Below are 27,105 nucleotides of genomic sequence, written 5' to 3' on the forward strand. Positions count from 1 at the left end.
TGGGCATGGCTGAGATAAGACTGATAAGGTCATGGCGCTGGTGATGGGGGGGGGGGGGATCGGTAATGGGAGTGTGTGATTCAGTGGGGGCATTGGTACTGGGGACTTCGTAGGGGTAGAAGGAGATATATAAGGGAGATGTGGTTTACCTTGAGCAGGGGAGGAAGCGTATGGCATTTAGTTAGTCAGTAGCGGCAGGGAGAGCAGTAACACTGGCAGGGGAAGTAGCAGCAAGGGTTGGGGAAGTAGTGGCAGGGGCAAGGGAGCTGTAGTAGGGATGGGGGAAGTAGTATCACTGGAAGTGCCAACAGTGACAGGGGGAGTTTCGGTAGCAGGGGTAGGATAGGGGGAGCAGGTGTCAGGGAGGGCAACACAGGCAGGGTTAGTGAGGGAGCAGTATTAGACACGAGATAAGGTATCAGGGAACGGCTTAGGGTAAGACAGGAGAGTGGGTGTATGATAACGACGTAGCCTTGGATTTCTCTATGGATTTGTCGCTTCTTTTCCCTCGCTCGTAAACTCGTGGACCATTAACTCCAAACTCGCCCACTTCAAGTTACTCGGTGACCCCCCCAGGCCAGAGTAGGCGTTTGAGCGTGAGTTCCAGTCATGAGGAGCCATGGTAATATTAGTCTCACAGAAATATTCAAGGCCGTTATTCACTGCATATCGTAATGCAAAGATGGAAGGAAAAAGAGATACTCCTTTGCGTGAGCTGTTCATCTTTTATTCCGTTGATCGCTAGTGTTCTCCGACCCTCGGAAATACTCCATTATCGTATTAATCTTTCATGTAATTACCAGTAGACTACTAGTGCGTGGCACTTGGTCGAGGTTCGTCCAGGTTGTTCAGTCATAGGTTCGTTCGTGGTCGCCACCGTCGTCAGACCAGAGCCTGCTGGACTGGACCAGGAATCGATCTCTTTTTTCATTTTCTTTCGCTCCCGATCCAGGAGACTGCAGCATCCTGGGCCGGTGTGAAGAGGTTGGCAGGCACGTCGGAGGCGAGGTGACCAGAGGGTTAGGGGAGAAGGGCAGGTGGAGACAGGCGACAAGACTCGAAAAGTAAAAAGATATATTTCTCCTTCAACCCCCGGAGATAGTGGGGAGAGAAAAAGATATATTTCTCCTCCTCCCCGCGGAGATAGTGGGGAGAGAATGCCACCCACGTTATCCCTTGTGTCTTTAGAAGGCGACTGAGAGGGAGGGGAGCGGGAGGCTGATGATCCTCCCCTCCTGTATTAGTATCCCCCTAAAGAAGGAAGAGAGGAAGGAGCCAAGCAAGGATAATATATTTTAACCTGTAAGGCTCCGTCATCTGTTCTTGATGCTGCCTCACTCACGAGGGAAATTGCGAACATGTATTAAAGGTGTGTGTGTGTGTGTGTGTGCGCGCACTGAGAGGGGTTAAGACACACACTAGCGTGGCCCACCTTCTTTTGGACTTTATCTCCTGCCATACGACTTCTTTTTATACTCCCGTCTGTATTCACAGTATCATTTTCTCCCCATTCATCCAGTTCTGTTATGCTCTCATTAGCCTTTTTGTACATCTTCCCTGACAAGTGCCTTTGGCTCAGTATCGCACCATGACCTCGTGTTGACCCCCCGGCATCGCGTCATGACCTCGTGTTGACCCCCCCCGGCATCGCGTCATGACCTCGTGTTGACCCCCCGGCATCGCGTCATGACCTCGTGTTGACCCCCCCGGCATCGCGTCATGACCTCGTGTTGACCCCCCAGCATCGCGTCATGACCTCGTGTTGACCCCCCCGGCATCGCGTCATGACCTCGTGTTGACCCCCCCAGCATCGCGTCATGACCTCGTGTTGACCCCCCCGGCATCGCGTCATGACCTCGTGTTGACCCCCCCGGCATCGCGTCATGACCTCGTGTTGACCCCCCCAGCATCGCGTCATGACCTCGTGTTGACCCCCCCGGCATCGCGTCATGACCTCGTGTTGACCCCCCCCGGCATCGCGTCATGACCTCGTGTTGACCCCCCCCGCATCGGGTCATGACCTCGTGTTGACCCCCCGGCATCGCGTCATGACCTCGTGTTGACCCCCCCGGCATCGGGTCATGACCTCGCGTTGACCCCCCAGCATCGCGTCATGACCTCGTGTTGACCCCCCCGGCATCGCGTCATGACCTCGCGTTGACCCCCCGGCATCGCGTCATGACCTCGTGTTGACCCCCAGCATCGCTACATCTGTCGAAAATCATCACCCTCACATCCTCAGACTCCTTTAAAAAAAATCTTTATTGTTGTGATCAAGCCTCCCCTTCCTCTTCTCTCTTCCCCGGTGGACAGATTAATGGCCTCTTAACCACTCGCTCTACCTCGGCTCCCGTAACTTCGGTGTTTGTCTTTGTTGTCCTTGTCTGAACCCCTGTATATTAGCTCTCATTGTTTAAATGCGGTGACCGAACTTGGGAAGTAAATTCTAGTTTCCCCTAATATACGATGCGAACAGCTGGCAGAATAATTTTCCATGCAAGTACTTTAATGAAGTTCTGTTTGCCTGCATGTGTGTCCGTGTGTGTGTGTGTGTGTGTGTGTGAGTGTGTATTTCTGCGATGGGAATGTAGGATTTTAGTTACCACTACACCACCAGGTTACAATCGCTAGTTATGTATAGGTCTCCTTCCTCAAAGATCCCCTTCCAAAAAGGCCCCCTTCCACATCCCCTTCCAAAAAGGTCCCCTTCCACATCCCCTCCCTCAAAGATCCCCTTCCAAAAAGGTCCCCTTCCACATCCCCTCCCTCAAAGATCCCCTTACAAAAAGGTCCCCTTCCACATCCCCTCCCTCAAAGATCCCATTACAAAAAGGTCCCCTTCCACATCCCCTCCCTCAAAGATCCCCTTACAAAAAGGCCCCCTTCCACATCCCCTCCCTCACCACTACTATAGGCTTCATCGGCATTTAGGATCCTCGAGGAACGTAGTTCACCTCCTCTACAGGATTACGTACCTACAAAACCTTCCAAAAAGAATACATTAAGCAATGTTTGGCGACAGAACAAAATGGGGGAACATTTCTCGTAGATTATTTGTGACTGGGTTCCAACAGCAAAAGACGCCTCTGGCGAATTATCTGCAAGAAGAAGCGCATTTGGTAGAGTATTTGAGAATGTTCAGGACTCATCTGCTGGAATATTTTAAGATTTAGAGTGATCGGTCCTGGGGAGGAGGAGAGACGCGTCTCTGAAAGGTAATTAATCATTAAGGTGATAGGTGTGAGGGCAGGCAGAAGGAGGCTGCCCTACTCATTAGCCTGAGAGCCGCTCTAGTGAGGGGGGAATACCTCACCGGCTGAGTGTGAGGGAGAGGCACCACTCACAAACCCTCACCGGCTGAGTGTGAGGGAGAGATGAACACTCACCTCCCTCTCTCACCACTCCATCAACAGGGTTTGCCCTGCCGTTGATCTATATCTCCCTCCCTCTCACCTGCCCTCTCTCACCTCCCTCCCACTCCTTTTTTCCCCCCATCTCCTCTGCCCTCCCTCCATCCTTCTCCCCCCTCCCTTGCTCACAGTGGCGACCCACAAACTAAGAATCCCCATTGAATCCCTCCCCCCTCTTCCCCCCCCTCTCCCATCCCCCCTATTACCACGCTACCCCCCAGACATTATGAAGAGAAATAAAGTACTTTCCCCCATCCTGGGGTTGAGCTAATGGGTAGAAGTTCCCCCCACTTTTATTTTTAATGGGCAATAGCTTAACCAGATGTAGTGGTGTGTCGCAGATCGCTCGTGTTGGGTAATGTCACAGTGGGGGATCATGTATTAACTAACGTATGACTGTTTACAGTGGAGGGGTTCCCATTTTCAGTGGGCGTGACTGTTTATCAGTGGGGGTTGGTTCCCATTTTCATTGGGTCTGTCTTTGTGACTGGGATCAGTGGGGTTCTTTTAGACCATCTTTATAAGTGGGCCCTTTTTTTTTTAATCAGTGAAATACTTTTTTTTATCAGTGGGGCTCCATTATCAGTGGGACTCTATTTCTAAGTGGAACTCTCTTGATTCATTAGTTAAACTGAAACCAATGTAATTTAATGAGAAACGAAAGAGTTGTGATTTATTTATTGAGAAACAATAAATGACTTAAACAGTGATCATGTTCAAGTTGTAAATGTTTTTCTAGACTTTTCCGTTTACAACTCATTATATTCACCTCGTAAAAGATGCAGTTTAGACTGTGTTATGACTAATTATTAGAAGTTTGGAATCACAAGCATATAGATTCTCTGTCGAGGATGAAGATTTTAGTGTCGTTTACAACCCTCGAAATTGTAAAATAGTGACGAATATGATTTTGCTTATGTACATTGGGGAGGGGGAAGGGGTGGGATTGTAAGTGTAAATGGACTTCGTAAACGGGATTTGTAAGTGTGAATTGAGCTTGTGACATAGAGTTTGTATGATCTCGGAAGTGTAAGTGGAGTTTGTAAGTAGATTTCGTTAGTGTAAACGAGTTTTATTAGTGTAAATGAGGGTTCGTAAGTGTTTTACCCACTCTGAAAGCTTCGTCTGTTACCCATTCGTAAGACAGAAGGATTCGTCTGTTAGCCATTCGTTAGACAGAAGGATTCGTCTGTTAGCCATTCGTTAGACAGAAGGATTCGTCTGTCAGCCATTCGTTAGACAGAAGGATTCGTCTGTTAGCCATTCGTTAGACAGAAGGATTCGTATGTCAGCCATTCGTTAGACAGAAGGATTCGTCTGTTAGCCATTCGTTAGACAAGGCTTTTTCTCTCAACCATTCGTAAGACATCGCTATGAACCCTCATCATAGTCGCCTCTTGCAGGGAATATTTCATGTTAATTCATCTTCGCATAACAGAAGAGCCAGGAACAGTGATCACTATCATGTATAAACAGTTTTACGTGGCCTTTGCTCCACCATCATTCATAACGAAGTTGAGGCGATTGTCATTTGTTTTTTTGTTTTGTTTTTGCATTTCGCATTATTAATCTCGCATTCTTGAAGCTCGCTTGTGGTAATTAACCCCGGCGTATCAGCCAGACGCCATATGAATATTTCTTAGCAGTTATGTGAGGTGTTTATAAGGCTGATAATCCTTTAAGATATTTCTCATGGACGCTTAATGACCCATGAGCTTTGGGCGGAGGCGCGCGCACAGTGTTGTCATCAAGTGGTCACTGATTTAACATCGACGCGGGGAAAAGTTCCTGCGCGGGTAATTAGATTACAGTTTTCCCTACTATTACTGTATCTCTGAGGCCGGCCGAGGTAATGGGTAGAGTAAGCAGGGTGTCTGAGCGCAGGGAGAGAGAGAGAGAGAGAGAGAGAGAGAGAGAGAGAGAGAGAGAGAGAGAGAGAGAGAGAGAGAAAGGAGGTTGCCTCGGAGGTGAAAGAGATACACTCTCAAATGAGGGAACTGACGAATACGAGAGAGAAATGATAAAGAGATTTGAAGGATATTAGTAAGGATAAAGAATATGATTTTAAGGAAAGATACTGAAATCCTTGAGAGTTAATGAGGTTTAAGTGAAGTGAAGAAACTTCACACGCGGTAAAAGGAGAGGAAGAAGAAAGGGTAATTGAAAAAAATTGATGATGAAATGATTGGTGGACAAGAAACGAAAGGACGAAAGAGAAAATGGGATGTGAAAAGTGGAATTTGGGAAGTTTAAAAGGAGTGTATGTTGATGCTTGAAAGTTAATTGGAACGACGAGAGAGATATATCCATAGTGTTGGAGAGGTGAGGAAGCTATATCCACAGTATTGGAGAGGTGAAGAAGCTATATCCACAGTGTTGGAGAAGTGAGGGAGCTATATCCAGTGTGTTGGGGAAGTGAAGAAGCTATATCCACAGTGTTGAAGTGAGGGAGCTATATCCAATATGTTGGGGAGGCGAGAAAGGTATATTGCCTATGTTAAGGAAGCGAGGAACATATCTATAGTGTTGTGGAGGTGAGGAAGATGTATTATATTCAGTGTTGGGGAGCTGAGGGTGATAGATTCACAGTGTTGGGGAGCTGAGGGTGATAGATTCACAGTGTTGGGGAGCTGAGAGTGATAGATTCACAGTGTTGGGAGCTGAGGGTGATAGATTCACAGTGTTGGGAGCTGAGAGTGATAGATTCACAGTGTTGGGAGCTGAGGGTGATAGATTCACAGTGTTGGGGAGCTGAGGGTGATAGATTCACAGTGTTGGGGAGCTGAGAGTGATAGATTCACAGTGTTGGGAGCTGAGGGTGATAGATTCACAGTGTTGGGAGCTGAGAGTGATAGATTCACAGTGTTGGGAGCTGAGGGTGATAGATTCACAGTGTTGGGAGCTGAGGGTGATAGATTCACAGTGTTGGGGAGCTGAGGGTGATAGATTCACAGTGTTGGGGAGCTGAGAGTGATAGATTCACAGTGTTGGGAGCTGAGGGTGATAGATTCACAGTGTTGGGGAGCTGAGGGTGATAGATTCACAGTGTTGGGGAGCTGAGAGTGATAGATTCACAGTGTTGGGAGCTGAGAGTGATAGATTCACAGTGTTGGGAGCTGAGGGTGATAGATTCACAGTGTTGGGAGCTGAGGGTGATAGATTCACAGTGTTGGGGAGCTGAGGGTGATAGATTCACAGTGTTGGGAGCTGAGAGTGATAGATTCACAGTGTTGGGAGCTGAGGGTGATAGATTCACAGTGTTGGGAGCTGAGGGTGATAGATTCACAGTGTTGGGAGCTGAGGGTGATAGATTCACAGTGTTGGGGAGCTGAGGGTGATAGATTCACAGTGTTGGGAGCTGAGGGTGATAGATTCGCAGTGTTGGGGAGGCGTGGATGACATCCATAGCTTTTTGTGGGCGAGGAATATATAGACACATTGTTCGGGATGCGAAAATCTTAGATTCCAAGGGATGGGGAGGTGAGGGAGATATCCGAAGAGTTGGGGAGGTTAGGGATACGATTCACAGCAGTGGTGTGAGGTGGGGTGTATGCATTAGCGTTTGGGGAGTTGGGGCAGACATACCTGCAGTGTGGGGGAGATGGGGCAAGCATAGGTTAGGGTAAGGACATCCACAGTGTTGGGGAGCACAAGGGGAGGCACACCTTTATGTGGGAGTTTAGTGGGAGACCCCCATGAGATTGGGGATTTGGGAGAGACGTGACTAGAGGATTGGGGCAGTCAAGATGAGACGTCTCCGTGATGGAGAGGGATTAGGAGAGACACACGACGGAGGGAGGTTAGGTGTGGGGAGACATTAGAGTACTGGGGAGATAAGAGGAAGACTGTTTGAGGCAGTGAACTGTACTGGGGAGATAAGAGGAAGGCTGTTTGAGGCAATGAAATGTAACGGTTTGAGTTCATGAGTTTGGGGAGGATGCGTCACAGGGCTGGGGGGAGGTGAGGGAGACACGCTCATAGTGTTCGAGGGGTGAGGGAGGGCACACATAGCAGTGCCACAGTGTTGGGGAGGAAAGAGAGACTCACACACCCATAGTGTTGGGAGAGAGAGAGAGAGAGAGAGAGAGAGAGAGAGAGAGAGAGAGAGAGAGAGAGAGAGAGAGACGCGACTTTAGTGTTGGAGGAGTGAGGGAGAGACGCTCCCACCCGCTTGACTTGTGAGGAGAGGTGGGCACCATTGTAGTGTGGGAGAACCAATGAAGGTGTGTAACATAAGGAACGTTTGTGTGAATTATGAGCTCCGAGGTGGCTGAACTGGGACTTGAAAACCCAGTGCTCATAGTGTTCGTCTGCCTTCTCTGTAGTCGCAGGACTTTACTGACTCTCAAAAGTCGATATTACGGTGACAAACACGCACACAAAAAAAAAAAAACAGCAGTTAAACAAGAACATATTTGTAAATACACTCGCCAGAATCCTTGTCATGAACACCAGACGCTGGGCTCGTCTTATGAAGCAGAAGCAACGACGTGTAAAAATCGAAATGTAATCTAATGTAATGTGAGTGAGACAAGAGATATATAACCACTTGGTTAAGGCAGGTTGGCTGTCTTGTGAGAAGAAAGTGACTAGGATGGGGTTAGTTAGATAAGATCAGAGGCGAAGTCTTATGAGAATGTAAGATTTTGAACTAAAGATGTTGGGGGGAGGGGAGGACATTATAGATTGGGATTTGTGTTGTTTTTCTAGGATTTGAGGAGGGATGTGTTAGGAACGTGTCGTGACAGCTGTTACATAGAGTAACAGTGGTAACAGATAGTGTAAGAATGATGATAGAAAGTGTAACATTGATAATAGATGGTGAGAGAATGATGATAGATAGTGTAATAGTGCTAATAGTTAGATAGGATAATAGTATTAAAAGTTAGACATTGTAACAGTAATAAGAGTTAGACAGTATAGCATTAATAAGAGTTAAACAGTTAGCAGTACTGACAGCTAGACAGTATAGCAGTACTGGCAGTTAGACAGTATAACAGTACTAACAGTTAGACAGTATAGCAGTACTAACAGCTTTGCTAGAATGTTTACGATAGGATGTTACACACTCCTTGGCCCTGTTCCAGTAAGTTTTATCACTTGCCTATGCCATATTATTTTGTTCTTGCATTTTGCTTGGGTAACCAAGGGAGAGGCTCCTTGAGCATCTGGCGCATCAAATGTACATCCCCTTCAAAGACAGGCATATTTGTTCAGGCCATCCACACCGTGAGAGGCGATGAGGAGGGATTGCCTCTTGGTCTTCGGTGTGAGGGAAGAATGGCTCCCATTCTTCTCATACCGGATGAACCACAACCCATCGCCTCTCGCGGTGCTCTTGGCCACAACTTTCAACGTGGGACCTGAGGTTGTGGTTGATCTTGAGGACCAAATTCTCGTACCTTAAGTAGAGACGACGATACGTCATGCATACATGGTCCGCCACCAGCCACCACCTCAGGTTACCGTGTGGTGTCACCACGGATCACTGCAGTTCACTGCAACATGGTGGCACTGTTCCTGGTAAATGGTGTTGTCAGACGACACGAGCAAGTGGCATGGCCTCTCTTACTGCTGGATAGTGATTTAGATGTAAGTGTATTGATAAAAAGAAAGGCAGACTCTCTCTCTCTCTCTCTCTCTCTCTCTCTCTCTCTCTCTCTCTCTCTCTTTATCTATCTAGCTATCTATCTGTCTGTTTACCTACCTATCTATCAGCATATCTACCTACCTGTTTACTTTCTCTCTCTCTCTCTCTCTCTCTCTCTCTCTCTCTCTCTCTCTCTCTCTCTCTCTCTCTCTCTCTCTCTCTCTCTCTCTCTCTCTCTCTGTCTATCTATCTATCTATCTGTCTGTTTACCTACCTATCTATCAGCATATCTACCTACCTGTTTACTTTCTCTCTCTCTCTCTCTCTCTCTCTCTCTCTCTCTCTCTCTCTCTCTCTCTCTCTGTCTATCTATCTATCTATCTGTCTGTTTACCTACCTATCTATCAGCATATCTACCTACCTGTTTACTTTCTCTCTCTCTCTCTCTCTCTCTCTCTCTCTCTCTCTCTCTCTCTCTCTCTCTCTCTCTCTCTCTCTCTCTCAGAGCAGACAGACTTGTCCCATCTGGCCAGCCCAGCCCAGCCCAGCCCTCGGTCCCAGCATACGGAGCCTAGCCACTTGCTCGCCCGGCCCTTGGGGGCCACATAAACAGCTTCTCAAGTCGGTTATCAGATAACGTCAAAGATATGTGCTGCTTCCTGATTATGCCTCCTCCACCCCTCCTCCACCCTTCCCTCACACCCTTTTTCATGAGGATCCCTCTCATGTACACTACTCCACAAGGGAACTTATCTTTTTATCATTATGCTCGCTACACGAGAGTCCCTTATCTCGTTATCATCATGCTCGCTACTCCAGGAAGACATTAGAGAGTCCCTTATCCTTATCATCATGCTCGCTACATCAGAGAGTCCCTTATCCTTATCATCATGCTCGCTACATCAGAGAGTCCCTTATCCTTATCATAATGCTCGCTACATCAGAAGTCCCTTATCCTTATCATCATGCTCGCTACATCAGAAGTCCCCTTATCTTCATGCTCGCTACATTAGGAAGTCCCTTATCCTTATCATCATGCTCGCTACATTAGGGAGTCCCTTATCCTTATCATCATGCTCGCTACATCAGAGAGTCCCTTATCCTTATCTTCATGCTCGCTACATCAGAGAGTCCCTTATCCTTATCATTATGCTCGCTATCAGATATATAGTCCTTTTTATTGCAAGTTTTACCTGCATATGTATATTTTTATATATCTTCCTAAACTCTCGTGCGGTCCAGGTAGATTTGAAAGTCTCTTGGACCCTCGCTGCTGCATATGATTTCTTTTTCATCAGCAGGCGTATGTGTCTGCTGATGGGGAAAAATATACAGAAACGACTTTTGCATATGTATTTTCTTTTTTCTTTTACGATGATTTACGACAGAAAAGAATGCTTCGGTTCGACTGATGGCGACAGTGTAAGTTCCTCTCTCACTCACTCACTCTCGCTCACTCTCTTATGGTCTTAGATGGATATATATACATAGCATTTGTTTGATCTTTGCCTGCTGCTTGGCTGTCTTATCTCTCCCAACCCTCGCTCAACATTTAGGCTTTGGCTTTGCTAAATAAATATATATATTTATCATTTTTTTATTTTTCTCTCTCTCTCGTACCAAGTTATGGATTAAGTGTTTTTTTTTATTTTTTTTTTGGTGTATCTCTCTCTCTCTTTCTCTCTGTTAACCAGTCTTACATATCCACCATGACACGTGGAAGCAGAGTGCCTGGAGGGTTAAAGAGGAAGGATGTTCGTGTTCTTTAACTTTCAACTCGCCAACTGTTGTCCTTTTAATTTCCCTCAAACTTATAACCTTGATTATTACTTTTATTTCCCTTGTAACTTATAACCTTGATTATTATTTATATTTCCCTTATAACTTATAACCTTGATTATTATTTTTATTTCCCTTATAGCGTATAACCTTGATTATTATTTTTACTTTCCTTCGTCCCCCCCCCCTCTCTCTCTCTCTCTATCTATCTATCTCTTTTTTTCTCCCCCAATACGTCCCTCTCCCCCAGCATATCTGGTGGGGCAGGTTTGTTTCCCGTCATCTTTTCGAAAAAGAATTCGCCGCCCCCCACCTTCTTCCCTCGCTGACAAAATTATTTCGAAAAGTAGATAATTATCTTGATTGATTTTTTAAGCAAGAATTGCTCCATCATAGAACACGGAATCACGTACTGAAAATCCCTCGTAACGTATAACGAAGTAAGAACCACACATAAGCTACGCCACTGAGCCTGCATGTAACTCTTAAGCCAATTTCACTAAGTATTTTTCAACCCCAGTTATCGAAATTTACATAAAATGACGGTTCGTTAAATTTACCATATTAGTATTTAAACCACATTGAATAATTATTCTCCCTTTTTTTTCCCCCCTCATTCAACTCGTTGACCTGACTGACCTCTCTGTAGCTCACCGAAGAGAACTTCTATATTGAACTAGAGTTGGGTCTGTATGATATTTACTGACGCCTCCCGCCAGCCGTGCTTGATAGACTCGCGCCACAACACCAGTAAGTCGGTTATAGCCGGGAGTGAGTGTGGAGGTTAATATAAGCCCTCTATCCCTTGCGTCACCATCGCCCCACGTATATAAATAACACTTTCGCCGAACTGCGATTTTTCGCTTATTGGAGTTTAAAGTAAGTGACGGCTCGTGTGAAGGTTGAGAAATCATTAATGTCCACAGTAATCATGAGTTTTTTTTTTCAAGGCCGACATCAGTGATTATTAAATGTTGAGTGATTAGGTATCACGTGTAAAATCTAGCGTTCTTGGTTCATATTGTGAAGTCAGCAGATTTCCTATATTTGTAAAAGTTATAACATCCCTGATAGACCTAACCGGTTCAATAGGCTCTCACAAATTGCCACAATAGTGTGATGATCTCGCTTGCGAACGTGATGAAGTCTGGGTATGTATGTGTACGGTGACGTAACGAGAACCCGGATTGACTGTGGAAAAAAAAAAGAAAATTTAGGCGCGCTTTCTTCAGGGACTGCTATGACGACAGTGCCTGGTGTTGGTGTCGGGGGAATGCGTCTTTGACATGCTCGCACGTAATGCTATTTGATAACTGGCTGTCTCAAAAATCAATCTGAGTTTTTGAGAATTTTGTATAGTGTCTCGAAATATTTTGCACGTATGAGTGTGGTCTTCTGTATACACACTGGCTATCGTTCTGTGCCGATGAAGCTTGTGTTCGTTTTAGTGCAGTCCTGAAGGAAGTTTCAGACTGCAGCGCGACAGGCACAGTGACACATTCCCTTGTAAGAACTTGGGTGTGTCTGCAGTGAGGTCCCGAAGCTCCAAGAGACAGAAATGGATCCAGTTTGGTCACCTTTCTTGAAGAAGAAAAGAGAGTAAAAAAAAACAAAAGTTTCACACCTCACACGCGAATCTCTGCTCACATTTCCCCTACCTGTTTCTGTTTCCCGAGTTTATGTCCATTTCCCTTTCTTAGTATCTTATGAAATCTGATTTCTACGTAGTGGAACCCTATGTCTTTAGAGCACCCAGTCGCCCTCCCTCTCAATTTTCTCTTCATGAACGTTGTGATTGCCGCAGTCAGCTCCCTCCTCCATCAGACTACAACCTATTCAGTCTTGGTTGCTCTGTAACGTCATTGTATTCCCTCAAGATTAACCTCGACTCTGGTAGTACATTCCATCAGCACTGGTAGTACATCCATGGTAGTACATTCCATCTGCACTGCTAGTACATCCATGGTAGTACATTCCATTAGCACTGGTAGTACGTCCATGGTAGTACATTCCATTAGCACTGGTAGTACGTCCATGGTAGTACATTCCATCAGCACTGGTAGTAAATCCATGGTAGTACATTCCATTAGCACTGGTAGTACGTCCATGCTACCTTCTTAGCCAGAGTCGAACTGACCTTCTTCGGGTTGGTCGCACAAGTGAGGCAGCCTCGGTTGCCCCTCGGTGCATCACCAGCCTTAATTACGTGCTGGTATTCCCTTTGGCCAAACTCTTCTCGACCAGCCGCTTTACACGACTGGCGAACCATGGCCAAAGGGACCGACTCAGGCTGGTGGATTTAGTCAGTAAGAGTGGCAGTGACTGACGGACCTCGCGAGAAAGAAGTCTTGGCTGTGGCCGTCCATTATAGCTTAGAACTCGACCCCGGATGGTGGCAGGAGCACCGTCTTTGATTCTGTCGCTGTGGGGGCTCATGTACCTCTCTTCAGCTGGGGCTTTGCACTGACCTTGACCCCCCTTGTACTTCGTAGCCGAATACTGGCTCCTCAGATTGAGTGATATGAGCTCTTTTCCTGCCTTATGGCCGGTAGTGAGAGATGCACAGTGTCTTCAAAGCCAAGACTCATAGGTAAAATTCAGTTTACCTTCAACATACGTTTCGATTGCTTCCTATGATCTCCTTTTTTTAACCCATGAGCTCCCCATACTCATGCGCACATGCATGCAAATTCACGACCATGCATCTTAAGCATTTGTTGAACACGAAGGTGACTTGTGAATTTTGAATGGGTTCCGGAAGGTTGCGACAACCCCAGTATATTAGGTCGTGGCTCTAGGCTGGAGTTCCAGAGTTCCGCTAAGGCAGATGAAACCGGTTGCCACAAGGCTCTCTGGGCCACAGGCAGTGTACAGCCTCCACACAGAGGCAGTTGAGCAGTGCCTCTGTCTTCATGAAGGTTGTCCTGTCAAGTTAATTGGCTACCTTATCACTCATCAGCTGAGGGCTTTCCAGGAAATCCTAAAATACGGATCGTAGGATAACCTCAGGCTCGAAGGGACACCAGGAGAGTTCCCCAGCCACTCACAACTCACAATCCCGATCAGATTTGTGGAATATGAGAGACTGGAATTGTTCTGTGAATTGTAAAAGGCTAGCTGGAATTGTTACAGTAGGTTTTGAGAGTTTGGCTGGAACTGTTCTGTGGATTGTGTGAGGCTGGCTGGAACTGTTCTGTGGATTGTGGGGGGCTGGCTGGAACTGTGAGGGGCTGGCTTGAACTGTTCTGTGGATTGTAAGGGGCTGCCTGGAATTATTCTTGGGACTGTGAGAGACAGACTGGCTAGAATTGTCCTGGTAGGTTATGAGTGGGTGGCTGGAACTTTTGTTGTGGGGTTTGCGAGGTTCAGACTGTTCTCCTGTTCTGTGAAACAACTGTTCATCATCTTGTCACAGGCGTTTGTTCACACGGGTCTCATTTAAACACCTGGCAGGATGATCTAGTTCATAGAGGACTGAATTCGACACTGGTGATGCTGGAGGAGTGTTAAATCCTGTGTCACAATAACATGGAGGATCCGAGAGCCTCGTCTTTCACTGTGTAGGATCAGAGAAGGAGGCGTCTATACCAGAACATGGCTGTATTGATGGAAGAAGTATACAGTAGAATAGGAACATAGAAGAATAAGAACTTAAATACCTCGAGAGCCATAAGCCATAACGGATGTGTATATAATTCATTTAGATCACCTTCACCAGCAGTGAAAATTTGTACGACGCAGGTACATTGTGAACATAGATAGGATAGGTAACCTGTAGTAATGATATTGCGGGAGGCGTACATCTGTCCGGGTTAATGTGTGGCGTTCTTTTATAACACTCAGGACACGTTCAAAAGCTCAGTGTAGAGAAAATATCAAGAGTTTAGTGCTGTCTCTCTCTCTCTCTCTCTCTCTCTCTCTCTCTCTCTCTCTCTCTCTCTCTCTCTCTCTCTCTCTCTCTCTCTCTCTTATGCGTACACTCTCCGTAGTCTTGCAAAGTCTTCGACGACTCTCCCAAGGATTAAAGACAGAATGGTGGTGGTGAGGGGGGGAAAGCGAATGGTATATTAGTCCCTCAGTTTTAAGAACGCCGTCATGCCTTTCCTGCCCACACGGGGCGCCGTCAGCAATGTCAGCTGAGTTTCTGACACTGGCCATTAGTATTACCATACGACTCGTGTCAGCTGGACACCAGCGTTTTGCCAGGGGTGTCACTCGATGAGGTGTGCCATCTGAGCTGTGTGACACAAGGCTCTTACTTGTCACTGGATTAGGTCCAACTTGCTTCCAGGTGTCACTTTGATGAGGTGCAGTTAATGGTGACCAGGTTGGTGATGGTACAGGTACATTGAACGCGTGCGTACCCTGACCTAGCGTACCGAGACTCCGTTGTTCCCTGTTTGGCAGTGTACCCTATTTTTACTGGTCTCTGTTAGGGAGTGTACCGTGCCTCTACTGTTCCCTGTTGGGTAGTGTACCGTATTTCTACTGTTCACTGTTGGCTAGTGTACCATATTCCTACTGTTCCCTTTTGGCTGGTGTACCGTGCCTCTACTGCTTCATGTTGGCTAGTGTACCGTGGCTCCACCCTTCCCTATTGGCTAGTGTACCTCCCATTGTACCCTTCCCCCTGTAGTACTGGCTCCCCTGTGGTGTACTGTACCTCATGCTACATCCTGCTGGGCTGAATGTTCGTGTGTATACCCACCACATGCAGTTTACCTAACCATAAGGTTTACCATCGTAAGAGTCAAACTCCCTCGTAGAAAAGAGCTTAGCCTCTTCACCTCCCCTTACCTGTAGATGTAGATCACTTTGAATGTGTTCTCGTGTGTGTGTGTGTGTGTGTGTGTCGTTGTAACGTTACCCAGGTGTGCTGTACGCTGCTGTATCTTGCCCCATGCTGTACCCAGTAGTGTCCCTGAGTCAGGAATACGTGTGTGTGGATTATCAGTAGAGTAACCATGAAGCTCACAGCCCCCACTCCCTCCTATCACCTCACTAGGAACTCCCAGAGGCTCCTCAGCGCCTGCCCCTCCCCCCAAATCACCTCACTAGGAACTCCCAGAGGCTCCTCAGCGCCTGCCCCTCCCCCCAAATCACCTCACTAGGAACTCCCAGAGGCTCCTCAGCGCCTGCCCCTCCCCCCAAATCACCTCACTAGGAACTCTCAGAGGCTCCTCAGCTCCCGCCCCTCCCTCCTTACACCTCACTAGGAACTCCCAGAGGCTCCACAGCGCCCGCCCCTCCATATCACCTCACTAGGAACTCCCAGAGGCTCCTCAGCGCCCGCCCCTCCCCCCAAATCACCTCACTAGGAACTCCCAGAGGCTCCTCAGCTCCCGCCCCTCCCTCCTTATCACCTCACTAGGAACTCCCAGAGGCTCCTCAGCGCCTCTCCCTCCTTATCACCTCACTAGGAACTCCCAGAGGATCCTCAGCTCCCGCCCCTACCTCCTATCACCTCACTAGGAACTCCCAGAGGCTCCTTAAGGATCCTGAAGTCCATTCGACCTCCTGCAGGAGGAGTATTTAAACCCCTTCCTCTCACTCATTCGTCACCACCACCACCACCGCCATCAATAACCCCCTCCCCTCCTTTCTCCAACACCATCATCCCAGTCTTTCTATAGATGAGATTTATCATTGTGGAGGAGAAGCCCCAACATCTAGTGTGTATTGTGACGGGCCGAGGCTCCCTCACCGCCCCAAGGGCTTCGAGTCTGCCATGCAGTGATCATGATTTATGTATAGTTTTTTTTTTTTTCATATTATAGTGTGACGTCGCACAATAATCTGTCATGTTACCATGAGTTTTATCACCTGTTTATTCTATTACTTTGCTCTGATACAGGACAACTGAGCCACCTGTCGTCTCCTGTCATTATTTTTCTTCTTTTTCTCCTTCTTCCTCTTCCTCCTCCTCCTCTTCCTCCTCCTCCTCCTCCTCCTCCTCCTCCTCCTCCTCCTCCTCCTCCTCCTCCTTTACAGTTGTCAACAGCCTGGCTTGACGTCCTTGCCCTTTAATTTTGCAGGCAATCTGCTTCTATGCGCCGAGGTGGATGTGGAAAAATTGGGAAGGTGGCAAAATCCATGCCCTCATGATGGATTTGGACGTGGGCATCTGCTCCGAAGTGGAGAAGAAACAGAAGAAGAAGCTCCTCTTGGACTACCTCGCCGACAACCTCAAACACCACAACTGGTGGGCCTACAGATACTTCTTCTGTGAGCTTCTCGCCTTCCTCAACGTCGTGGGTAAGGACCGAGTGCTCTCTGTCGGGTGTGTGTGTGTGTGTGCGAGTCCGGGGGTGGTGTGTGTGAGTCCGGGTAGGGGTGGTGTGTGTGTGTGTGTGCGAGTCCTGGGGTGGTGTGTGTGTGTGTGCGAGTCCGGGGGGGTGGTGTGTGTGTGTGTGTGTGTGTGTGTGCGAGTCCGGGGGGTGGTGTGTGTGTGTGTGTGCGAGTCCGGGGGGGTGGTGTGTGTGTGTGTGTGTGTGTGTGTGTGCGAGTCCGGGTAGGGGTGGTGTGTGTGTGTGTGCGAGTCCGGGGGGGTGGTGTGTGTGTGTGTGTGTGTGTGTGTGTGTGTGTGTGTGTGTGTGTGTGTGTGTGTGTGTGCGCGAGTCCGGGGGTGGTGTGTGTGTGTGTGCGAGTCCCGGGGGGTGGTGTGTGTGTGTGTGCGAGTCCGGGGGTGGTGTGTGTGTGTGTGTGCGAGTCCTGGGGTGGTGTGTGTGTGTGGGGGGGGGGGGGTGTCTTGTCCCTCTGTACGTTAGAGAATGATCATCGGCGAACGAACCCCCTGGCTAGGGTAGACTACTGTAGATCTCAAAGATGTGGTGGTTTGATTGTGGTAGATGTGTACAGTAGATCCTTTGTGGTAGTTGATTGTGATAGATGTGTACAGTAGACGCTTGGCTCCTGTGGAATTCCAGGACCAAATGTCCAGATGAGTTGTAGATGGGCATGTAGATGTACGTGTTGACTTGAGAACCGTGGAAATTGAATATAGTTAAACCCACAGGAAACAGAAAGACACAGAGGCCAAGATTTTTCGTCTCTATCTCATGACTGTCTTAAGAGCATGTAGTTGTCCATTATCAAGGTTGGCTTATATACGGAGACAAGAAATGACCTACGCTAAATGGAGATAAGTGACCTGAGTCACACCCTCGATGGGCGGGGGATAAGGTCACACTGGGTCACCAGCTGACCTCACCACATTACTTCATTTATCCCAAAACTGGCTTCATTTGCGGCATATGAATTTTGTACGTTAATAGAGTATAAAAATGAATATAATAATGTTATCAATTTTGTACATGAACACAATTTAGAAAATAAATCTAGTAATATAGTGAGGTCAGACGGGTGACCCAGTATCACCTCTCCCGCCCATCGAGGGCAGCAGAGCTCAGGTCGCTTACTCCCACATACTGTAGATCCCCTTTATGTATAAACCAACCTTGATAATGTACCACCAGTTGCCCTGAAGACCATCTTGAATCATAGACGAACGCTTGGCGTCTCTGCCCCTCTGTTTCCTGTGGGTCTATTTGGATTCTATTTATAATTGATTTATTGTATTACCCACATGTGAAATCCCATTTCTCTGCATAGTGATACGGTAGGGAGATATGCCCCTCCTGCACACACCAACAGCCTCATGTATCACTAGATCTAGTCACTGTTTTACGTCAGCCGGGGGAAAAAAAAAGAGTGAGAGAATGTGTCATTATATTCACTCTCGGCTTTTCAGCATTACATCAGTGTTTTGTTATGCGTTAGCGATGATACACTGAGGGTAGAACTGGGTCATTGAGCGGCGGTGCATTGTTAAACAGTCAGTTCACCTCTAGTTTGTGTATATTTGGATTGGAGGAAACTTCGAAGGCGTTTCACTGCGACAGAACGCATGTGGGACTTGCGGACGTAAACAGCGGAAAGCCATTAAGTAAAAGAGTGGTTGAGTTGCGGAATGGAAGACGTTAAGTATCCTATGTAAGTAGACTTTAGTGATGTTGTTTTGAGACAGTAAAGTAATTGCTGCAAACAGGTCGTTCTGTCAAATAGTAACGAGAATGAGAATATATATATATATATATATATATATATATATATATATATATATATATATATATATATATATATATATATATATATCGCTACCTCGCAAACGCGGGAGACAGCGACAAAGCAAAAAAAAAAAAAAAAAAATATATATATATATATATATATATATATATATATATATATATATATATATATATATATATATAGAATGACGTCTGTCTTATTGTGAATGTATCATGTAATGTTTGAGTTCCGTGAGCACGACGGTACGACCCTTGCGTACGTCGGTACGACCTTCCGACAATGAAAGTACGACCTTTGGTAAGGTGGTGTGTAACTTTTATAGTCTGATCCTTAAAGGTCAAACCAAGGGTCACATCTTTATACCTAAGGGTCGTACCGTCCTGTACCGTCGTGCTCAAGGGTTGTACCGTCGTGCTCAAGGGTTGTACCGTCGTGCTCAAGGGTCGCAATGTCGTGTTCAGGGGGTCGCACCGTCGTGTTCGAGAGGGTTAACTGACAATGAAAGAATTTCAAAAAAAGACTCGTTCATGAAAACATGTACATACCTGACGCGGATGAAGCCAGATGTTATTTCACCTGAATTTTGCTTATCATTTTTATTATTTTTACTTTTACCTAAAAACAAAAATTAATTCCAGGTGTAATTCCAGACTCCAGCATCATAATTAGAAAATAATATCATCAAAAATTCTTAGTTTTTTTTTTTTCGTCGTGCATTTTGTTTCAAGTCATCGCGACGTGTCACCTCTTAAACTACAGGGGTCAAAAGTCAGGGTGTTACCGTCACATACTCAAGGGTCGTAACGTCGTACTCAAAGGTCCTAACGCCGTGCTCAAGGATCGTACCGTCGTACTCAAGGGTCGTAACGTCGTGCTCAAGGGTCGTAACGTCGTGCTCAGGGGTCGTAACGCCGTGCTCAAGGGGTCGTAACGCCATGCTCAAGGGGTCGTAACGTCGTGCTCAGGGGTCGTAACGCCGTGCTCAAGGGGTCGTAACGTCGTGCTCAAGGGGTCGTAACGTCGTGCTCAAGGGTCGTAACGTCGTGCTCAGGGGTCGTAACGCCGTGCTCAAGGGGTCGTAACGCCGTGCTCAAGGGGTCGTAACGTCGTGCTCAAGGGGTCGTAACGTCGTGCTCAAGGGGTCGTAACGTCGTGCTCAAGGGGTCGTAACGTCGTGCTCACATTAGGAGCGTGACGTTTGACCAAGTGGACGAACACTGCCAACGCCTCCTCTACTCTGAAAGTACAGTACTGTACTACTTACAAAACACCCTACTTACACCTAAAGTACCCGCTCTACTTACATTTAAAGTAGACATATGATTACGGAAAAAGCCTCGGATGACGTCATTCACTGAGGGTTTTTGTGTACGTCGGCGTCTTGTGTTGCCAGATGACCCGCGCGTCGTCAGCGGAATAGTTGACATCGAACCTCTTGATTCCTCCCGTCTCGTCGCCCATCCCTCCCCTCTCCCGCAGCGCGACGCGTCCTCAGGTGACACGTGTGGTGGAGGTCCTCCTCCTCCTCCCACGTTCCTGGTGTTCCATGAACATTTCCCTACATCCAGGGTGCACCACGGGGAGGTACCCTCCTCCTCTGTGTGTGTGTGTGTGTGTGTGTGTGGAGGGCATCTTTCGGTCGACAGCTGTCAAAAGCGACGGACGAAGAGGCAGTAAAGGAGAGGAGAGGAGGAGGAGGTGGGGGTAGTAGAGAAAGAGGAGGGGCAGCGTTCTTGCCCAACCGTCATTATGATGCCCCCGCGATCGAAGGGGGGTTGGGAGGGGGTCCCCCCGGGGTCGTTTGCATATCAACGGGAGGAGAAACGGAATGACGATGGTGAATTCAGATTTCTTGGCACGTATAGGGTGATGCAACGCCCTCTGAAGATGCGTCTCTGCAGTGGGGGGTAAGCTGTTTTTTTCACTGCAAAGTATGAGGAAGGGGGAGGGGGGAAGGACTTCTTTGCTCTACGGAGAGAGGTTAAAGTTTCATCACTGCATAGTATGAGGGGAAAAGAACTCTTCAGCTCTGCCGGAGGGAAGAAAGCTGTTCTTCACTGCCAACTAGGAGGAGAAACAATGAGTTTCTTGGCTCTAGAGAGAGAGAGAACAATACCGTTTTCACTGCAAAATATGAGAGAGAGAGAGAGAGAGAGAGAGAGAGAGAGAGAGAGAGAGAGAGAGAGAGAGAGAAGAAAGGTAAGAACACCTCGGATACAACATGCGTCCCAGTGCTTTACCGAGAGGATAAAAATCCCACGCGTTGTAATGAGGTCCCCCACGTGACTCCCTTCTGGTGTGCGCGTCTTCGTCAAGCAAGACTCTGGCGACAGATGAGTCTCCCACCCAAAAAAAAAAATGTACGTACCAGATGCAGTTGTTTGTGCGAGAATTCTTCCCCCGCGCGGGGTGATGGACATATGTTCGCACGAGACATTCTCGAAAAATATTCCGAAATGTTTTATTCGTCTGGGTTGACTGACGCTCCTCCTGCAGACACCTTGTGCACGTTCGTATTGTGTGTGTGTGGGGGGGATATATTCCCGGGGAATTTAATGTTTTAGATGAATGAAGATATCACTCCGGCGAAGAGCGTTGGGATCTTGGCTCGTGTGCGCGGTCGCTTTTATAGAGAAAACAATCTTTTAGATTACACCCACACACGTCTTGAGATTAAGAAGGAACATGGGACGCATTCCACTTCATATAGTCGTACAGTTTGGCTAACAGGACCTTCCATGGTGTCATGGTATCATGCTAAGACAGCGGCGTACTACAGGGTAGCCATCCGAACTCTCGCTATTCACACCCACACACCGCTCATCTTTGTACCTTCGTTTTACCTCACCCTTCTCGTGTCCACTAGTCACTCCGAGGCCCAGTCTTGCCCTAATCCATCACTGTATTCTTCTACACCATCTGGTGTATGTACAGCCAGTCTCATGGCATTGACTTACAGTGTTTCCAGTCATAGACTTGCGCCCCCTGACTGGCAAGCAAGTTTTTTAAGGACGTCAACAGATGTGTTCAGTGTCTTATAGACCGTCTCTCGCCCCCTCGTCTTCATCAGTTAAGGCTTCCATCAGATCTCTTTTTATATTCCTTAGATTGATATTTGTCCTCATTTCTGTGCATCTTTAGCGTTCCTGGCTGTCTTAGCTCCCTAGTCTTATTTCCCATTGCCTCTTTCTCCCTGTTCCTCACCGTACCATCGCTGTACACTATCCATCTTCTATCCATGGGGCACCAGTGCACCCTCGCCTCCTCCTCCTCCTCCTCCGTGCACTTTCTCCTATCCTTCCTACCCAACTTTCCATGTTCTTTAACCTCTTCCTTCTCTCCCTCACACTTGCCTCCTTCACTCCCTCGTCCGTCATCTCCTGAGTACTTCAGTGCTGCCCGTCTCCCCTCCTTGTCTCATTCTTCCCCACAGCTTCATCTGTTTCTTCTCCTCCTCCTCCTCCTCTCCCTTCCTCAGTGATGCATAAGGCTGTGGACGTCCCAGGAACCTTGTGCTGGACAATTACCTTTTCACATTTTCCTTGGGGCAAGCGCACAAGATTCCCCTTCCTTTTCCCTCCCTGCCCCCTCCCCCCCTCTCATCCCAGCCCCTCCACACCCCTGCCCATCCGTGGGGCTGGTCACCGCTGGGGGGAAAAAAAAAAACTCATGAAGCAGAAAAATACAGTTTTGTGGAGACGCGGGGAAGAATGTGGAGAGGCTGAGGAGGGAGACAAGAAACGGAAGGAAGTTGTGAGGAAACGTAGGATGGAGGAGTGAGGTGGGGGTTGGGGAAGGAGGAGGAAGGTGAGGGTTGGGGAAGAAGGAGCTCGAGGAGGAGGAGGGATGAGGTGAGGGTTGGGGAAGGAGAAGGAACTCGAGGAGGAGGAGTGTGGTGGAAGTTGGAGAAGGAGCTCGAGGAGGAGGAGTGTAGTGGAGGTTGGAGAAGGAGCTCGAGGAGGAGTGTGGTGGAGGTTGGAGAAGGAGCTGGAGGAGGAAGAGTGTGGTGGAGGTTGGAGAAGGAGCTAGAGGAGGAAGAGTGTGGTGGAGGCTGGAGAAGGAGCTTGAGGAAGAGTGAGGTGGGGGTTGGGGGAGGAGAAAGAGCTCGAGGATGAAGTAGGTTTGGGAAGGAGTGAGGTATATCAGGTATACTATATAGAAGGTATATAAGGAATAGATGAGTTGGGAGGAATGAGACTTTGGTTAGAAGTGAGGGGCAGGGATAAGGGTGTCACGAAGGTGTATGTGTTGGGGAGAAGAGTGTGGGGAGTGTGGAGCAGGAGCCTCCCCGTGTGTGTTTTGATAGTGGGGCGACACTGCCCGCAGCGGGACTTTGTTAACTGTTTATTACCACGCTTTGTTGACCCACGTTCCCCTCCACCAAGGTGATGTTGCCTTAAAGATGTATGCCACTCCCTCTACACACACACACATACACAGGTATATATCGCATAGGCAAAAAAATGGTCATTTTTATCTAGAAGAAATACAGCAAACATTGGGCTACACTGATGTGTGTGTGGTGTGTGTGTGTGGAGTCAGCAAGATGTCGGGACACAACAGGCTACACCAAATGTCACGTCAACGGTGTTAAAGGTTATAGCACGTGTGGCTCCGTTGTCCCCAGAGCCGACGACCTCCGGCACACTCGCCTCCTCTTGCATACCTGTTCCTCCGTCCATTTTCCAGGAGCATGTGTTCCAGCAACACCTCCAGCCGGTTGAGGCGAACGAATGGGAACCTGGGTTTACAATGGGACTTTCTTGAAAGGTTTCTATGAAGGAAGAACGGGACGTGCGTTACCTCTGTACAGAACGTAACACATCTGTTACAAAGACTCCATGAGTGTGTGACGCCTCTGTATTTTGCTACGTTACAGGACTCATGGAGGATGTGAAATGTGTCATGTCTCACGAATACAGTTGGTCTGCCTCCACTGGCGACTGTATCCAACTGCGAATACAGAAGCTGTCTATACATAGCACTTACCCCTTACTCTCCAACACTCCCATTCCTACGTGGTACCTACACCCCTCCACACACTGTTGACAACCTATAAGTCCACTACACCCCTCCACACACTGTGTAAAGTCTACAAGTCCACTACACCCCTCCACACACTGCGTGAAGCCTGTACTACCACTACAGTTCTCCAAACACTGTATAAAGCCCACAAGGCCACTATATTCCTCCACACAGTGTGTATCGCCTACACATAGACCACTACACCCCTCCACACACTGTGAAAGGCCTATACATAGACCACTTCACCCCACCACACACAGTGTGAAGCCTATACTACCACTAAACCCCTCCACACACTCTGTAAAGCCTACAAATAAACCGCTACACTCCTCCACACTTTGTGTAAAGCCTACACAGCCACTACACCCCTACACATACTCGGGAGTGTAGAACACTCCCTCCCAGTACACTCATACACGGAACTGGTCGATAAGACGCATCTCGTACCCAGGGCGCGTTTAGCGTCCCTTCGATGGCTCTGTGTGTGTGAGTGAAACGGTTGTAATATCCTTCTCATTAGGACTTCAGTGTCCCTTTCAGCTACAGACGTACGTATAGAATACGCGACCCGGAAATACCTTGAATATGATGCTAATTACAGGTTACGACTGATTCGTTCAGCATCTCTTCCGTGGCTCATATTATCTCTCGTATTTCGCTCCATTTTTGTAACATTTTCCTTCATATTACTAAAGTGTATTTTGGCTAAAAAAAAGTTCATGAAAGGAAAGGGCTAAATGCACCGCGCCTTTTGCCAGTGCAGGAATGAGAAGAAAACTTTAGAATCCATCTTTGCGTCCGAAGTCAAACTGCTTGAAAGAAAAGACGAAAATACACTTTACCATTTTGGCTGAGGGGGCTTGAAAGGAGCCTTCACCATTCTCATGACCTGCAGGGGGAGGAGAGTGGGCGAAGTGAGGTGGTTCTTTCCAGAGTGGAGAGAGAGAGAGACAGAGAGAGAGAGGAGTTACTTTTCCTTTATACATCTTTCCCACGCCGCTGTTCCGTTTACGCTGGTCGTGTGTACATATATATATATATATATATATATATATATATATATATATATATATATATATATATATATATATATGTCGGAGGTGGAGGGAACGAGGAGAAGAGGGAGACCAAATTGGAGGTGGAAAGATGGAGTGAAAAAGATTTTGTGTGATCGGGGCCTGAACATGCAGGAGGGTGAAAGGAGGGCAAGGAATAGAGTGAATTGGAGCGATGTGGTATACCGGGGTTGACGTGCTGTCAGTGGATTGAATCAAGGCATGTGAAGCGTCTGGGGTAAACCATGGAAAGCTGTGTAGGTATGTATATTTGCGTGTGTGGACGTATGTATATACATGTGTATGGGGGTGGGTTGGGTCATTTCTTTCGTCTGTTTCCTTGCGCTACCTCTCAAACGCGGGAGACAGCGGCAAAAATATATATATATATATATATATATATATATATATATATATATATATATATATATATATATATATATATCCCTCGCTGTGTAAACAGAGAGAGAGAGAGAGAGAGAGAGAGAGAGAGAGAGAGAGAGAGAGAGAGAGAGAGAGAGAGAGAGTTGTGGATTAACGATGGAAAGCAAAAAAAAAGGTCCACGTGAGATTGAAAGGTCGTAGGATAACATAATCCGTCGTTTTGATCACGATTGTAAAAGTCTTTTTTAGGGATGATGGCCTGACCCTCTGACCTGCTGACCCTTTAAGCGTCAGGTCAGAGGTTACGGTATCACAGATTTGAGGGTCACTCGCTTCTCTGTTTGTTGACCCGAGTTCAGTGCGAGGGTTCGGGTCACTACTATTGCCCGAATCATTGTTATTGCCCGAATCACTACCATTGCCCGATTCAGAATCATTGCCCGATTCAGAACCATTGCCCGAATCAAAACCATTGCCCGAATCATTACCATCGCTCGAATCGCTACCATTCCCCGAATCAGAACCATTCCCCGAATCAGTGCCATTGCCCGATTCAGAATCATTGCCCGAATCATTCCGGTCCAGACTTTCGAGCGATATCACTCTCTTACTCCGACTGATTACACAGCATTTGCTTAACTGTTTACTGAGTCGACAGTCTCCCAGAGATATTGAAAGTTTTGGCCCTTATCAAACTGGGTCACATTTTTGGATTTCTGGCAGCGAGTGGCATGTTTCCACATTCTGATGTGGATGGGACTCCACTTCGAGTATGTGGATATAGCCATTTCCAGTATGTGGATGTGAATCCACTTCCAGTATGTGGATAAGGATTATATATGTATAAATGTGTATTTCAAGAGGTGTACTTAAACGCCCCGTTTTTAAACTAATAACAATATGAAAGACATTTTCAAGTTCAGTCATATCACACATTCTCACATGTAGTAATATCACACATTCTCACATGTAGTAATATCGCACACATTCTCACATGTAGTAATATCACACATTCTCACATGTAGTAATATCACACATTCTCACATGTAGTAATATCACACATTCTCACATGTAGTAATATGAAGTCCTGATTACTTCTGTAGTCAGAGTGAAAAAATTGTGGTTTGGATGACTGTGAACCTTAGAACGATAATATTTGGAAACTGAGACCGTGCGTATGGCAACGTTCAAATGCTGAAAGCCATGTGTGTTGCTGTTACAAATTAGGAGGAAAGGAAGATCATATATATATATATATATATATATATATATATATATATATATATATATATATATATATATATATATATATATATATTTTCTTTCAAACTATTCGCCATTTCCCGCATTAGCGAGGTAGCATTAAGAACAGAGGACTGGGCCTCTGAGGGAATACCCTCACCTGGCCCAATTCTCTGTTCCTTCTTTTGGAAAATTGAAAAAAAAAACCGAGAGGGGAGGATTTCCAGCCCCCCGCTCCCTCCCCTTTTAGTCGCCTTCTACGACACGAAGGGAATACGTGGGAAGTATTCTTAATCCCCTATCCCCAGGGATAAAAACAAAGTTATTATTATCTATTATACCAGATCGATGTTTCCCAAGTCAGCGAGGTAACGCCAGGAAAAGACATATATATATATGTATATTCTTAAATACCGTCGTTGCGCTGGGTGAAGGAACGGGAAATTAAAAGAGAGAATCGAAATTTTGTCTGTGATTTGCTGAGAGAAAAATGGTGGCTCCGCGTATGGCAACAGTGTAGTGCTAATTGCCG

At 47.0% G+C, this 27,105-nt stretch overlaps 1 protein-coding gene across 7 annotated transcripts in view; it reads left to right on the forward strand.

Annotated features, from left to right (window-relative positions):
- LOC139761635 (innexin shaking-B-like) overlaps positions 1-27,105 on the forward strand; it is a 637,836-nt gene that overhangs the window by 405,171 nt on the left and 205,560 nt on the right. For all 7 annotated transcript variants that reach the window (XM_071685920.1, XM_071685918.1, XM_071685921.1 and 4 more), the window contains one exon: positions 16,815-17,034. In XM_071685920.1, coding sequence (XP_071542021.1) covers positions 16,815-17,034 — 220 coding nt within the window. The remainder of the gene's footprint in view (positions 1-16,814; positions 17,035-27,105) is intronic.

The sequence above is a fragment of the Panulirus ornatus genome, chromosome 41 (genome assembly GCF_036320965.1).
Source record: "Panulirus ornatus isolate Po-2019 chromosome 41, ASM3632096v1, whole genome shotgun sequence".
Taxonomy (NCBI): domain Eukaryota; kingdom Metazoa; phylum Arthropoda; class Malacostraca; order Decapoda; family Palinuridae; genus Panulirus; species Panulirus ornatus.